The 17,747-nt window shown below is 31.3% G+C and overlaps 1 protein-coding gene across 1 annotated transcript; it reads right to left on the bottom strand.

The window, feature by feature from the left end:
- Positions 1-2,198: 2,198 nt before the first annotated feature.
- mars (guanylate kinase-associated family member mars) lies at positions 2,199-15,938 on the bottom strand. The gene is made up of 4 exons (XM_072520644.1): positions 15,081-15,938; positions 14,707-14,905; positions 10,897-11,749; positions 2,199-5,626 (listed from the first exon to the last, which is right to left on the bottom strand). The coding sequence occupies exons 1-4, from the start codon at positions 15,758-15,760 to the stop codon at positions 4,671-4,673; spliced, it is 2,688 nt and encodes an 895-aa protein (XP_072376745.1). The 5' UTR covers positions 15,761-15,938; the 3' UTR covers positions 2,199-4,670.
- Positions 15,939-17,747: the final 1,809 nt, after the last annotated feature.

Raw genomic sequence — 17,747 nt, 5'->3', positions numbered from 1 at the left:
AAGCGAGGTTTATTCTTCTTTTCAGCTCGATTGTTTGGTTGTCTCGACTTATTCCGATCTCATGGCCCAAGTATTTATAGGAGTCAACTGGTTCAATATCTTTGTCTTCTACTGAGATGTTTTTGCTGTGAACTAAATTTGTCATAAATTGTGTTTTTAAAAAATTTATTTTAAGACTAACTCTTTTTGTGGCACTATGGAGTTCTTGGAGCATTATCTGTGCCTGATCAAAGCTGTCTGTAATAAGAACGATATCATCTGCAAATTTAAGGTTATTTAAATATTTTCCATCTACATTGATACCCTTTTCGTTCCAATCTATTGCTTTACAAGCGTATTCTAGCAAATTTGTAAATAATTTAGGAAACATGTTGTCTCCTTGCCGAACGCCTCTTTCAATACGAAAGGTATTCCCAGTATCTTCATTAAGTCTTACACAGGCTGTAGCATGCTGATAGATGTATCTGATTATACTTAAAATTATACTAATACTAAAATGGCTACTGAGTGCCATGTGAACACACAGACTGAGTGATATATCGGATCCTTGTTCTAATCTCACACACATAAGATGGGTTGAAATATTTTTTCTTCGATTGGGAAAACAATTAATAAGCTATTCACTACTATACTGTTACAATTTATATTACTTAAATGCACGAGAAAATATATATATATACAAGGATTTCCACAATTTTCACTGTATTCCTTCACTCAACCATTTTCTCCAATTTTTCCTGTTTAGCCAGTCCCCTTCCTGTAGGTTTCTTCTACTCATTGCTTCGTCCGAGAAAATAGAGACACTTTAAAAATACGAAATATGTTTAAACGTGATTTTGACTGTCTTGTCTGAACGGTGGTCGGAAAATGAATGAATAGTAATGTATATTTCTTTCAATTAATAGGCAACCGTTTACAAAGAGGGTCTGTCTCTATAATTATCGCGAAATCTAAATATCCCGACATCTTAAAGCGGCTTTCCACGATCGGCGATATTGCGGACGGACGCGGACCAGCTCGCACCGACGTATAGTGGGAAATGTCTCGTCCGTGGTAGCACAGGCACGTCTGTGCTGGTGCGTCGTATCCATCGAGAGTCGGTACATCAAAGGTGCGGTACATGCCCGTGCGACGCAATCCGAGCGCGTCCTTGTTTTAACAGACAAGTGCAAGTCAGAACTTGTTCATTCGCTGACACGAGTAGTTGTCTGTAGCGTTTTCAAAGTTGTTTTGCGCTTTTTTGCTAAAAAATGGACTGGACAAACAAAGTTATTTTTGATTTTTTAAATTTGTATTAAAATTAAACAAGTTTATGGAGTTCTACGGCGCCAGAGCATAAGAACCGGAACGATATATATGATGCATAGAACTGAATAAAAAACCAATTGAAGAATAGTACTATTTTGATTAAAGACTTAAAAAAGAAGAGAGACAATTTAATGTCGACATACAGAAGGCAAAAAACAAAAGTAGAGACCTACACAGATAGTCACGGACGGTAGGAAGAGCTCTGTCTGCGGTACGTTACCGTCCGTGTTCATCGGCTGTGCGCGATGATCTGTAGAATCGCCGATCGTGGGAAGCCGCTATTACTATGTGATTTTTGCACAACAGCGTTTATTTATCACTTGTTCATTGTTTTAAACAAGTCTATATTGTCCGATAGCGGCGTCTTTGTCAACGAAATTTTGACTCATTACGAGCGGCAATTAAATTAGAAACAAAGTATGTTGATATTTCAACACTCTGACTATTTGACTGTATGGGAATTATTAATATAGAAGTTGATAAATTATCTATAATCACAACCTGGCAACAGTGTTGTCGTTAAAACTCAAATACCATTTTTCAGAGATTAGTGTCTAAAATTTAGGTACTCTACTATAGCAAATTACAGGTTGCAGTTTTTTCTTCCTCTTCTCAAGTTGATGTGTCTAACATACAATTATATACAACATTGAAATTAAATAACGTGAAAATTTAGAGAGATGAGAATATTTAAATATATTTTGATGTGAAAGCCTGAAATTCAAAGAAAGAAACTGATAGAAGGAATCAACATAGAAAATGCAAAAGACCTTAGTAGGTAGACCTTTCAGTTGTGCTATAGGTACCTTTTAAAGAAACTAAAAGTCGGTTGATGACTAAAAATATAGCTTAAAAAGTAAGCAGAACCAGCTCTAAGAAAATAAAAAATGTTTTGATTCCTTAATATTTTATTGCTTAGTTCTATAAACAGTTTTACGTATACATTAAACATAAAATAATAAAACGAGAAAATCATACTAACTACTTTGTATTATATTAACTTTTAGTTTAAATGCAATGTCGATAACTAGGAGTGAACTTATCGTCACATATTTTGTACGTACATTGAAACACCTAAACATGAACCTGTAATCAGGTACATTTATAACAACCAATTAAAAAACCTAAAAAATTAAAAAACGGTTGTAAAGAAATTTTTAACAAATAAAATCATTTTTAATTGTATATACGTCTTTTTTTAACTTCTGCTAACATTTAATCGGATTTAATTAAAAATACTGAGTATTGTCCATTATTAACATGCAGCAAATTCATTTGTGACATATTTTCGCCTCGAGTTACCGAACTCCTCCCCCCAGCTGAACAATCGAAAGATCGACCTTCACTCAGTGGCGTATCTGCAAAATTTTAGCTACTACTTTTAGTATTCTAGTTGTACTAAATGCCATTGACACGCGGCTATTGTTTCATTACCACGATGTACTTAATCAATGTCACTAATATGGGTCCATCAAATCTGCACGATCAAATTTCACCCTGATTGGCGTTTGCGATATAGGTACAGATTCAACGAGAGTTACGAGCAAGTATTGCAAAAAATACAGAATAATTAGCTTAATGATCCATGTACTAAAGTTTTTTTCTGAAAATCATTAACTCCAGAATATATATCTTCTTAACGTGTCTTCTCCTCAATGGAGGTTGGCTACTACAATTGCAAACTTTTCTCTCTTCAGCTGTTCTTATTACGTGTTCAAAATTTAGCCAATAGAATATATACAAACAGTAAAACAAACTTTGGCAAATCCCAATTTGGCTTCAAGAATGGTTTCGGTACAACAGAAAAGTTACTTGACATCCAGGTTCTCATACAGATATATAAATCTGAATGTTTATGCCTGATTTATCGACTACGAGAAAGCATTTGGCTCCATTAAATAAGAGAAGTTAATTGTTATTTTGAATGAAAATGATCTGGGTGGAGGGGACATTCAGATAATAGCCGGTCTGTACTGGGATCAGACAGCTGACATTAGAATTAAAGTTCAGACGTCCTAAGAACTTCTTATTATGAGAGGAGTTCGACAGTGATGTAAGAGAGTACAATTATTGTACAAATATTTCGGCTGCTGGGTGCCAATTATACCCTCCTCTTTCATACACACGTTTAATATAAATATTATTTCAGTCAAATTTTAATTTAACTATCAATCTATAAACTGTGGGATATATAGAATATTCATTTGTGCTACATTCAAGATGTAGCCATTCTGTCTTAACCCCATATCTTGGACTTACAACTCTGTAGAAACAATACTATAAAAACATGCAAAAAAGTGCACGAAACTTAAGCTAAAAATTGCGAAACATACCTAAAACAACAAAAACAGTGCTAATGTCAATAAATCAGAAATAAACCTAAAAATACATTTCATAACTAATATATTTTTTATAAATAAAACGATAATTATACAAAGCATGTTTCAGTAAAAAATAAAAATATGTAACATACTAGATATACAGTACTAGTCTAGAGTACCACCCTCCCTCTATTTTCTAAATCATCAAACATGTTTGGTTGCTGAACTAAGACACCCATTGTTTATATGAAGTTTTAGTGTCGTAATTATTGAAAATGGCTATTTTCAATAGAATTATATTGCAAGTAATACTTTATTCGACAGCTCTCAGTAAGTTCCTACCAGTGGCGGCCGGTCAGTGTCGTTTATAAACATTATAGATTTTTTTAATATTTAATTTAATCAGTATTTCAATAATTAATTATCGCAGGTAATAATTTGATGTCATTTGTTTCGGTGAAAAAAAAAAAGAAAATATCTGTGAGATAATACAGACTAAATTTTATGAATGGTTTTTAAAAGAATTCGACCGATCCGAGCGTTAAGTGATCCATGCGCATCAAGACACTTTTCAAATTATTGATCCGAGCCATCCATCCGACTGTGTGAATTCTTATAAGACCCGTTTCGGCAAGACGGCCCCAGGCTGACGATTTACATGTAAAAATCAACGGAATATTAGTCAAATAAACATACATGTCTCTCCGTATGACTATTAAATTATTACACAATCGCCGCTGAACATTTAACGCCCGCCTTTTGTTAACGACTCGACAGAATGACACAAATATGGCTAGAAACGTATTCCTGGAAGGCTTTCCTGAACTATGCCAAATAATGATTACTTGTCAGATGATCTAATTTAAAATAATTTTACAAAATGGCGTCCATCAGCCATTTTGAATAGGTATGTCACTAAAACATAAACATAAATGTAAATGTCATAGTTCAGTAACCCATGTTTATTAATTTTGTTTCATAATTCAGAAAATAGTTGTGGGGGCGAACTTTAGACGACCACTGTATGAAGATAATAAATATTCACGAACATAAGGACGCTTTACACTTTACTTTACTCAGTCTTCGTGATGATCTTCTAACTGGAGTAGTATTATCATTATTTTTACTGATATTGTTAATATTTATATCTTCTTCGGGGTTGTTTTCTTTGTCTTCTAAACTAAAACTCAAATTTCTCGACACCTTTTCCTCTTTTGGATCATCAACGAAAAGTACAGACTTTGTATGCCGCCTTTTGGTAGAATTTGACATGCTTGTCTTAAGAATACTTTTACTAGGAGTTATTCCATCGCCCGCTTTTATAGCTTGAGTAACTTTCATCATCGTCAATCCGGGAGAGCTAAGCCGCTTTACGGCTGAACTTTTAAGGAGTGAGACTCTGAGGCTGTCTTTTGTACTATTGTTAACAGGTGTTAATTTTTTTACAGGATCTGGTGTTTTTAGAACCAAAGTTGCTGCTTCATCATTTTTCAGTTTATTTCTAGCTGCTTTAATCATTTCTCTTATTGATGACGAAGACGAAGTTGTCGTTTTTTTAGGACGACCTCTTCCGCGTTTTGGTACAACTTTTTTTTCCGGTAGGATTTCCTCCCAGTTATTATTCTTTAATCTTTCCAAATTTTCATATCTACTATCTAAATCAATAACTTGTTTATACATCATATCCCAAAATCCGTGTAAGTCTTCACATGTTATCGGTTTTTCTTTGAATTCTGAGGATTTACACTCAGAGATCAAACCTCTAAACTGTTCAAACTTTTTAGTGATTAGCAAATTAGATTGACCGACGACAACGTTGATCATATCGTCAGTTTCCTCCGATGTGTTATTGTTTGCTTGATACATTTCCCATACAGCACACTTTGCTTTAATTCTGGTAATCTGATTATTTAACAATCTTTCAAAATAGTCAGCACCAGCTTGGGGACTTGTAGTGTTGGAAAAATCCTTACCTTCTGGTGAAATAAAGGTGCCACCTGCAAAAAATTAAGCACTGTTTTAAAATATTCAGCAAAATTTAATCGATATTAAAGGAATATTTATCATATATTTTATTTAAAGCATCTTTATTATTAGTGCAGGCGAGGATCAGTCGAAACAGACAGCAACGGACATTTTCCATAGGAGTCTAGGGATTTCCTAGCATCACAAAAATCCAAATATATAGCATTTTTCATATAAAAATGCTTGCACGTCACAATTTATATAAAGTGACGTCACTTATATTTAAAACGTCAAAATTAGAGTTCAAATTTTCCTAACACAGCTAATAATACGAAACCCATACGGAACTGCTCGATCTTTCATAGGCGTCAACATGGTGTAATAATCAGAAAAATGTAATCATCATTACATTGGAAATTTTAGAATTATATTGATTAAATAACCAAAAACGTTTGTTATTATTAATCACATAAATTTTATGAAATAACTCTTTAAGTCTAATATTCCACAAAATAATAATTTTAATTAAATAGATTAGACAATTGTACGCAACTGATACAGTAATACTTCAAATTTATTGACAGTTTAGCGTGTGGCAAAAGTGTATAAAGTGTTACCGCTTTGTTAGAGTAAGAATTTTGTTTATGTTTTGATTTCTTACACAATTGGATCATAATATAATATATATTACAAAAGATGTAAAAGAAATAAATTAGACTTACTCACAATCAGCTTAATTTTACTACCCAAAACGACCGGTTTCGCTTTCTAAAATTTGCAAAGCATCATCAGGTCAGTGGTACAAAGTAAATTAAATGCTGAAATTATAAAAAGCCCATATTAGGGTGCTGTCTTATAAAGATATAGATCAAAAAAGTTATAGTAATTATGCCAATATTACATGTCTGTGTTTATTAATATGCATGAAATTGCTTTAGCAGACAAATAACAACCCACAAATTGGTAAAAAGATAATCTGTTGAATTGTAATAAATTAGAAATAAACAAAATACTACTTACATTCCGGTACAAGTTTTTATATGATTGGTGATATATAGTTCAAACTATCCCGTATTACTGATAATGGTATAATTGCTGTATAAAAATTTCAATAATTTAACACACATTTCAAAAAGATATCTCTTTAATCAATATAAAAAACTTTATTAATTTAAATAATATAAAACATCACTCTTTCATTCAACAAACAATAACATATACCTTACTCCTATATCATCTGTTAACATCCCTCCCCTCAAGAAACTTCCTCCTTAATTGTTAGACAGTTACAACATTGACCGAATATCACCCACTATCAGCAATACGGGATACTTTGAACTATGTATCACCAATCATTATATAAAAACTCTTGTACCGGAATGTAAGTAGTATTTTGTTTATTTCTAATTTATTACAATTCAACAGATTATCTTTTTACCAATTTGTGGGTTGTTACTTTGTCTGCTAAAGCAATTTTATGCATATTAATAAACACAGACATGTAATATTGGCATAATTACTGTAACTTTTTTGATCTATATCTTTATAAGACAGCACCCTAATATGGACTTTTTATAATTTCAGCATTTAATTTACTTTGTACCACTGACCTGATGATGCTTTGCAAATTTTAGAAAGCGAAACCGGTCGTTTTGGATAGTAAAATTAAACTGATTGTAAGTATAATTTATTTCTTTTACCTCTTTTGTAAAATGGACTCACATAAGCAACACATTTATGATTTTTATAATATATATTAATAAATTGTATTTATAAATACATATTAAATTTAGATTAATAGCTTTAAAAACTAATTATTGTTGTGTATTGTGATTGTACTGTGCCAAAATAAATAAATAGTCTGTAGAAAGCTGATAAGCTTTCATATAAGATAGATTATTTTGAACAAGAAATAATGGCGGGACGTTTTTACTATTAATGCTCTAAAAGAGGTAAGTTTAAAATTTAAAATATTAATTTAAAGTATTAAAATGTTTTCTTATGTATTTTAGTGTGTTGCAGTAGTCTTAAAACTAAAGTATTTACTGTTAATATAATAGTTTGACAAATAGTTGACATTTTAAAAATTCCTCACAAACTATTTTGATGTTTTGGCAACGCTGTGAGGTTCTGACGTCGTAAATCTTGAATGACGTGCACCTATTTGTATATGAATTGTGTATTAATAATTTTTATATTAACAGTAAATACACTTAGTTTTAAGATTACTGCAACACACTAAAATACATAAGAAAACATTTTAATACAAAATTATATATTCTAAATTTTAAACTAACCTCTTTTAGAGCGTTAATAGTAAAAACGTCCCGCCATTATTTCTTGTTCAAAATAATCTATCTTAAATGAAAGCTTATCAGCTTTCTACATACTATTTAGTTGTTTTGGCATAGCACAATCACAATGCACAACAATAATTAGTTTTTAAAGCTATTAATCTAAATTTAATATGTATTTATAAATACAATTTATTAATATATAATATATTATGATCAAGTTGTGTAAGAAATCAAAACATAAACAAAAAATCTTACTCTAAAACAATTTTGCCACACGCTGAACTGTCAAATAATTTGAAGTATTCCTGTATCAGTTGCGTAAAATTGTTTAATATATTATTTTGTGGAATATTAGACTTAAAAAGTTATACTCCATTCGCTTAGCTCGGGCATATTTTGACAGATTCATTGTCGGAAAGCTACAACACAACAATTCCTACTTCTCAGTATTAATAGCTCAAGTATCCTACTATTGCAGACTTCTTTCTTTAAAAAAAGAAGAATTATTCTAAATAGTGGAAGTGTAAACTAAACCCATCAAATTTTGGGTAGTATATATTTAAAAAATATATTTTAGTTGTTATAATTTAACATAACTATTTATTATATGGTGCAGATAAATAAATATTGATTGTCATTTCATCATTACATTTTTCTGATTATTATACCATGTTGACGCCTATGAAAGATCGAGCCGTTCCGTATGGGTTTCGTATTATTAGCTGTGTTAGGAAAATTTGAACTCTAAGGTTGACGTTCCGGAAATTTTAAATATAAGTGACGTCACTTTACATAAATTGTGACGTGCACGCATTTTTATACGAAAAATACTATAAAAAAAGTTCAAAGGTTTTCTACTAGACTCCGCGTCATAGAAAACAGGCCACTTCAAGTTTTTCTATATATTGAATCAGTAACTCGTTTAGCATAAAATGTCATCATTATCATAAAAAAAAACAATCAAAAATAAGACATTTAAGATAAATAGGAAATTTATTGAAAAAATCAACTTAGTCTTTAACAACAATGAACTGTATATTCAAAGAAAGCTGGTATCTGTTTTCAGCAACCTCGACACTCCTCATTCGATTTGGCAAGAGATTAATAACGTTTTCGAGATCTCTTTGCGGAAAAGTGGTCCATTCCTCAATGAGTGCCATCTGAAGCTCTCCAGATGTTGTTGGAGCAGGTATACGACGCGCAACACGACTTTTTAGCAGGCTCCATATATGTTCAATAGGATTTAAATCTGGGCTTTGAGCAGGCCAATCTATTATTGGAATACCAACCTTTCCAAGGTACTCCGTTACTATCCTTGCCGTGTGTGGTCTCCCATTATCCGGCGTGTGCAGGAATTCGTTGCCAATAAATTCAGCATAGGGCATCACATGATGTAAGATTTCCGTTATGTACCTTACTGCTGTTAAATCACCTCTGTCGATCACCACGAAATTCATATGCGCACCAAAATAAATCCCTGCCCAAAACATTACTGAACCGCCACCAAAAGCAACCCGTGGTGCCCAAGTGCAACCAGCGTTCTCCAGCCCGTCTGTAAACCTTACTGCGTCCGTATATTTACCATAAATGAACATTCTGCACTCATCCGTAAATAATACTATCATGTTAAAATTCAGTCTTCGTTTTTGTGAGCTGGGGAAAGTAAGAGCCCTGTTGCTGGACTACAAGTTGTCAAACCTGGTTTCCTTAATCTTCGCTGAGCAGTAAAAAGGCTAATTGCTGGTCCTTGAGCTTGCTGTAAATGGTCTTGCGAGTATTCTTTGTATCAGATTCCGTAACGCAGCAAGAATGACGACGCGAACTTCACTAGCGGTTGTTTTTTTTTTTTGGACCCGTACCAGGTCGTCGTTGGTAATATCCTGTCACAAGAAATCGTTGCTTGGTCCTTTGTACAGTCGAACGACTAACATTCAATTGTCTTGCAACTTGTCTTTGACTTATTCACTTCCCAGTAATGTTACAATTTCAACTAATTTTCTCCATCATTATTAACTGAAATGCGTTAGAACCCTTTACAATTTTATACATTTCTCAAAACAATCCCTTCCTGGAAAATTTATCAAGTCGTAAGCAAACTTTTTTCAAAATTGATTTATTTTACAATATACAAAAAAATAAATGCTTAATTTTGTAGCAATAAATAATAATTTCGAAAATATTTTAAATATTTAGGGTGGCCCGTTTTCTATGAAGCGGAGTGTATTTTTATCATCATATCCTGGACTAAATAACCAAAAATTAAACCTAACCTAACCTAACCTAACCTAACCTAACCCAAGAACATTAGTCGGTGATTAGGATCTAGAATATACGACACTCAAATTAGTCAAAGAATACAATGATACTTGGAAATAAATATGAACAAAACTGAATATATTTGTGTAGGAGGAAGAAGAGAAGATATGATACTTAGTGATTAGGAACATGTACAATATAACCAAACCATAAAAATTATGAATGGGGTTCTGTGGGACAAAAATATCTCCAAAGAAAATAAAAGAAAGAAATACCAGACCATTATACAAAGTATTGTCACATATGGTTATGAAATTTGGCCCTACAAACCAAAAAAAAACACTTCTAGTCACGGAGGAGGTGAGCTGAAAGATCACATCAAGAGTTACCAATGAGGATATCTGCAGATTTAGGAATGTGGAAACACAATGATTGGCTGCATAAAATACAAACAACTGAAGTTGTAGGATCACATTCAGAAAATGGGAGAAGATCAATTACCAAAGCAGATACTAGACTGGACAGCACAGGAAACTGGGAATCAGAAGACGACATATAACAAATATAACTATTATTTATATAAGAAAAATATCATTTCCATATTTATTATTTTTATTTCACAAAAACCCACTTATTCATACTGTAAGCCAATGTTCACACACAACAAATCATCTTTCTAGCTAGCACAGGTTGTAAAGCATATTTTATTATGCAATTAATGTAGAACAAAACTTTATAAGATTACATACCTGTGGATTTTCTGATTTCAAATTCCCTCCTAGCAGCCTCTTTTCCTCTGGATATTGTTACAAAGGGGCTAATGTATGTACTTTCTCTTTTTTTATTGTTTGGTGTTTTATCATTTGATCCTATTTCCAGTTGGATGTTGCTTTTATTATTATCTCTTAGAGATTTATTTTGAGGAGTTTGTTTTTCCGAATTTATATCTGACTTTTTGTTATTAGTACCTGATTTCTTTTTACTTTTAGGTATTCCATCCCTCATGTCAGTGGTTTTCAAGTCAGCATCAAGAGTATCATATATATCATTAAATAGCATACTGTCAATATTACTTGTTGGTTTTGTTGATTTTCTAACACTAGAAACCCTGGACATGCGACTCTTTTTAATTGGAGTTTTTAATGTGATTTCTTCATCATCATATATAACTACTTTTTCTAGTTCATTTTCAGGATCATCCCCTTCAACACTATCGTCAATAAGTATTACACTAGTGTCTTTTTTTGATTTATTGCTTTGTCTAGATGCAGATATTTTACTTTTTACTATTAATGATGGCGTACCTTTTACAGATCTACTCATTTTTGGTGTTTTACCTTTTCCTACTGGTGTTTTAAAAACCTCTGTTTTTGTAGTTTTATTGGGTGTTTTATTAGGTGTTTTATTGGGTGTTTTATTGGCTAATTTGTTGTTTGTAGACATACTCCCTTTGGGCGTTACATGTTTTCCCCCTGATATTTTTAACCCACTGACCTTCTTTTCAACAGGAGATATTTCATCAAGTCTTGTTTGTCCAATTGATTTATTAACTTGATTCCTTGGTTTTATAGGAGTCTTTTTATACTTTCTCCCTGACCTTTCCTGAAATATAACATATTAAATTTTAGTATCAAAAAAATTCCATAACAGTATAGAAATACAGTGCTACAGTGAAAATATTCGGTTAGTTATACAGAGGTAAGGTGCGTCTACGATTCATTTTAATAAGGTAAAACTTTACATAGGTATTAATCTGTAAACCCTGTTTATATAACTAACGATTTTCTCTAATAAATAATGAAAACACTGTGTTTTTATTTCTAAATTGTTTATATAGTTTTGTCACAAAAGAATTAAAATGAAATCTATTTACAGAATTAATGATTTTTCACTTCTCTGCATAGGTTAAGGAACACCTTTTCCGTTTATAAGCCATTTTTTATTTTTATTTTACATTACTTAACATCAAACAATAATGATTGTCTTTCAAATAATTGAACATGTCAAAACCTGTCGAGACATGAATTATTATGAAATTGAGGATGAATCATTAATAGGATATGTTAGATAAAGGTTGAAGGTTGACAAAATTCATTAAATGGCTTCTTAATATTGTTCTGAAGCTATTTTCTTGTGGCATTTTAAATTAATTTATATTTAAATGGGAATAAGCCACAATTAAAGTGGAAATTGAAACGTCAATAAACGTATTTTAACCTTTAATTGTGGCTTATTCCCATTTAAATATAAATTCATTAAATGGTGTTAAATAATACTTTTATTTGACAACACTTTATTGACGATATAAAACATGTAAATAGATTCACATACCTAGGAATGGATCTGGTCGCAAGCAATGAAGAAGAACCGGAAATAAATAGAAGGCTTGTGCTGGCAAATAAAGCCTATTTCGCGATGGGCCACATATTCAAATCGCGAGACGTACACCGGAAAACAAAACTCCGGGTCTATAAAACAATAATCAGGCCCATAGTAAGTTATGGTTGCGAAACATGGGTGGTGACACAGAAATCTGCCAATGCATTAGATGTGTTTGAAAGAAAAATATTACGTAGGATCCTGGGCCCAATAAGTGAAAACAACAACTGGCGAATTAGGTACAATAGAGAAATATACGAGCAATATAGCGAACCAACTCTAGCACAACATACTAAACTGCAGAGATTACGATGGGCAGGGCACGTGGTCCGCATGCATGAGAATAGAATCCCCAGAAAATTATTAAATGCAAGAATGCAGGGAAAAAGACCTGTTGGAAGACCTAAAAAGAGATGGGAAGATGAAGTCGATGAGGATGCCAGGAACTGCCTGGGAACGCGTTCATGGAAAAGAACAGCGGTAAATAGAGATGGTTGGAGAAGCCTGTTGAAGGAGGCCAAGGCCCGATTTGGGCTGTAGCGCCATTGGATGGATGGATGGAATACTTTTATTTGTATTTTGGAATGATTGAGAATTCGTTAAAAGGTTTTTTACAAATCATTTGTAATGAAAAGGTATTTTTTGCATTAGCTCTTACTGACAGTTCTAGGGTATTTTTTAAATCGAGGAAAACGTAATATGGGGGTTGTTATATTAACTAGGTATATAGGGTGTTTCATGACGAGTTTACACTTTCTATATATCGGACTCTCTTGCATATTTAGGAAAATTGCTTTATGGAGATTACAACCTATGAAGAACTTACAAGAAAATAGTTTGACAGACATGCCATTTCCGGTTATACCGGAAGTAAGCAGCAACTCTGTTATTTTAAATAGAACATCCTCTATATTATTGTATTTTTAGATTCTGCATAAGATTCTAGATAAAATTTGTAAAAGGTATGTCAAAACTTCATATTATTTTAATTATTCATCTTTTTTCAAAAATTTTGATGGAGACAAACTTGATAAACAAACTTGAGATACACATACAGAGTAGATGACATTCTTTTAGCAATTTACTCTTCACAGTGTCTGGATATCTTTTAGCTTTTAGCACATGTTCTAGTAATAACTCTGTCACATTCTCCATATATTAAAAGTAAATTTACACACTCTTCATTGTTTAATTCTAAACGAGCCATGTCTATCACTTTGCAAAAGTGCAAATAACTACAAATAATGACAATTATGACATATTCATATACGGCTTGCTAGAATAAAACAATAAATATCTGATCTTTATTTAAAATTATTGACTATGGTTTGAAATTTAAAGAAATGAAGTATCATTTTTGAACACCCTGTATTTAGTAATTCGATGTTGATGTAAATTCCGGAAAGAATGTTACCTATTCTTTGTGTGCAAAGAAGTTTTCAAAGTATTAACTTTGAAATAAAAATTTTTGAAAAAAGATGAATTACTCAAAAAATGTGTAGTTCTGATCTATGATACATTATACAAATTTTATCTATTTTATCACACTTTATTTTATCTATCTTTTTGATCACCATGATCAAAAAAGCCTTGATCATGGTGATCATAGCAGACCGAGGATTGTCAGAATTATATTAACTTTTCTTGTGTCACTTTTATATGAACTAATAGATCCTATGAGCATAAATGACAATTATAACTAAAAATATCTTATATTTGATGTTTCAATTTCCAAAAAAAACTCTTTTATTATATAAAAAAAAATTAATTTATTAAACTACATAGTGAATAACAAAACATACTTTTAATGAAAACCCTGGAATGCAAATAAATGGTAGAACTAAAATGCAAATTAACATCTCATATAATTTGATAAAAAGAATGACTGATATATAAACAGGCTTGAATTACTATGAAAACTGATGATATTAATAGCGTAGTTGCTAACAGCACTGAAACAAGGTTGGTGAATAAAGCAAAGCAATAAGAATGTACTGTAAATATAATGAAGTAGTGTATCAAATATATCTTAATAGTATTCACTGAAACTGTATATATGTATTTACAATATTAAATATATTTATTTTTTTTTTAATTAAGTTACTATTCAAAAAAATATAACTTAATAATCTGTTAAAAAATAGAGCTAATTTTAACTATACAGGAAAAATGCTACTTACTTTTTGATCACAATTATCATCTGACATTTCAAATGTCTCATGTAGGTCCCATCCAACATTCTTACTGACTTGTGATGGTTTTGACAACTGCCCTTTGTTTCCTATCACTTGAGGGCTAGAAATATTTGTTTTAGCATTCTGATATATTGGCTTCTTTATGTTTTCCTTTTGCTTAGTTACTGGTCTCTTCAGAGTATTTCTAAACATACAAAAGAATTTGATTTATAAGCCTGCAAATCCATTTAAACTATAAATTGTATTAAGATCGGTAAAACACTGTATGATTTTATATAAAAAAATGTTGTAAATGCAGAGTTACAGCCAAAAATATTGTTGTTGTATGAAGTTTTACTCTATAAATGGAAGTAGCTTACCTTGATTCAATTGATTTATTTATAGAGATATTTCCGTTAGCTCTAGTTTCAGTTCTTTGATAATTTTTGGCAATATTAATTCTAGTCTCTGATTTTATCTGTGACTTCGTAACATTTGTGGGTTTCTGACTTTGTGAAAATGAATTACTTGGCTTTCTATTCCTTTCAACTGGCTTGGCAAATTGCACTGCTCGCATGTTGTTTGGAGCTTTAAATGTATGATTCGCGGGTGCAAATGAGAGTACAGTAGGTGTGCTAAATGTTTTTATTGGTTTACCCTTAATCTCCTTATTTACCTTGTCTAAATTGGGTAATCCTATGTTTTGATTTACATGGAATACTTTAAAAATTGGCTTAGCCCGTTTTTTCTCCTCTTCCTTCTGTTTATTTCTTTTCTCTTTCCATTGTTTTAACATTTCATATCTCTTATTTGGTTCTTCAACTATAGGTTTAGGTTTGGCAGGTTCAGGATTTTTTTTCTTTTCTGGTTCAGGGGTAATATATGGCGACATATTAATATCTATATTTCTCTTATTAAACATGAGAGTGTCTCTAGTTTGTCTTCTAGCGTTCATAAGAGATTCCTTGCGTGAAAGCAAACTTTTTTTCTTGTAGTTCTTGTCGAAAACATCCTTGTGTAAGTTCTGAAGTCCTTTTCTAAAAATGTCTGAGAGATCCATAATTCTCTTCAACACAAAATAACTGGACACTAGTTTCTTTTAAAAACACGCTACTGTCAGTAATGTAATGTTTTAATATAAGCAATAAGGCAACGTTCAAATAAAAACCGTTAAATTAATAATTTGAAAGTGACGCTTATATTCAATTTACACAATTGACAGCTTTTATTTTGACAGTAGACACTAGCACGAAGATAGCAATATCACAATATCTATGATAGGAAAAACAACCATTTTTCTAGATTTTCTATTAATTTGAAATCAACTTTTTCTTTGATTTTTGTTTATTATTGGTTTTATTTACCAGAGCTTATAATCCTGGTCAATATTTTTATTGGAATATAAATGCAACTGCCACAACATGCAGTTACGGCTTATTGCCTTATTATTGTCGTCGGGTGTGCAAAATGAGGTTTTTTACGATTTTGGAGATTGTTTTAAATAGGATTTGTAAATATTGTGTCATAATATATCAGGATTATTGCTGGTAGATGAAAGTCTGCATTTTAATGCAAAAATCTTCGATCAGAGCATATACCTACATACAAATGTACAAGTTTCATATATATTTTCTTATGTGAAGATTTTTCTCAATACACACGCTTATTGGGAAGATCATTGAAATCACAAGAATAAAAATATGACAATAATGCTTTGCATTTCCTCTAGTGTCACTCCTAAATAATGTAGTTATCTGTCGAAAAATGTGCGGCACAGATTAAATACATTGTTGTTTAAGATTGCATTGTTGTTTTGTTTTATTATTCTATGGTGCGGGCTTGTTTCCCGATCTACCTAAGTACCTAGAATATTTTTCTTGTATGAATATTAAAAATTGATTTATTTTTCAATAGTGAATTAAAAAGCTTTAGGAAATTGTTTCCTAGTATATGTGAAATCTACTGACATCTAATTAGAATATTTTGTGTATGGTGTATCACATGATTGGGCATTTATTCCATTTATAGAAGAAGGTTATCTAACTTTTTTTCATCAAGATCCTGTGAGTGTGTTTGCTTTGTAGGAATATGTTGTTCTAGTAAATTTGGAGTTGATTTAAATATAATTTGCTAGATTATGTTACATTAGGAATATTGCTAGTAAATGTGCCAATCTGCAATGTATGATGGGCTAAAAACTTTGATTTAAGTATATATATTTCACATTGTCTTTATAAGAATAGCTCTAAAATTTAAAACATATTTAGATCTCGTAGGATAATAAATTAGGGAGGCATGTCAAAAAAGAAGAGTAGAATCACCACTCCACCATAACTTCGCAACAATGAAAACATTTTCATGTGGTTTTATATTCCACCAAGAAATATACGTAAAAAATTTTTTTGATAAACTTTTAAAACTATACCAATTAATTATCTTTTCTAGCTAAGTTACTAATTAGCTGCCAAGCTCACTAAAAGAAAAACTTCTGCTAAAATATCGTATAATTATGACACATTTCTTAAAAAATATAGTTATTATATCACTGCTTAAATAAATTGGTTAACTGTTTATTTGTTTGTAAACTTAAGTTCTTGTTTCATTGCTTTTTACCATCATCTTTTACTCTTCTCAAAACTCATTGTAATAATTTGAATCCATTAATTGTTTATATCTGTTATCTGTATTTTGTCGAGTTTACTGTATGGAGATTTCATGTATCAAAATGTAATATATCAGTTACTTATTATATATGTGAAATTGGTGTGCCATATAGATAATAATTTTTACTAATTAATATTTTGTTGCGACTCTATCCTGATATTTTTAAATATGTTAGAAACGTACGTCTATGGCAAATGGACATGGATCACAAAACAAAATTGTGAAATTATGTGGCTGTAGAAACTTCTTATTAGCCATAAATAGATATACTAACCATATTATACAAATTTTTTAAGATTACTTATATTATATTTTTAAAGAGACTCACAATAACAAAAATTTATAATGTTTTATTAAATAATCTCAACTCTAATTACATTATA

The sequence above is a fragment of the Diabrotica undecimpunctata genome, chromosome 1 (assembly GCF_040954645.1).
Source record: "Diabrotica undecimpunctata isolate CICGRU chromosome 1, icDiaUnde3, whole genome shotgun sequence".
NCBI lineage: Eukaryota > Metazoa > Arthropoda > Insecta > Coleoptera > Chrysomelidae > Diabrotica > Diabrotica undecimpunctata.
The sequence above is the reverse complement of the archived record's forward strand: the minus strand, read 5'-3'. Positions and strand labels throughout refer to the sequence as shown.

Bases quoted from the DNA above. Each gene is read 5' to 3' on its own strand.
- mars (XM_072520644.1), bottom strand. From the start codon at position 15,760: ATGGATCTCTCAGACATTTTTAGAAAAGGACTTCAGAACTTACACAAG. The intron at 14,906-15,080 runs GTAAGCTACTTC...TTGTATGTTTAG, and splicing joins AATAAATCAATTGAATCAAG to AAATACTCTGAAGAGACCAG. The intron at 11,750-14,706 runs GTAAGTAGCATT...GTTATATTTCAG, and splicing joins ATGATAATTGTGATCAAAAA to GAAAGGTCAGGGAGAAAGTA.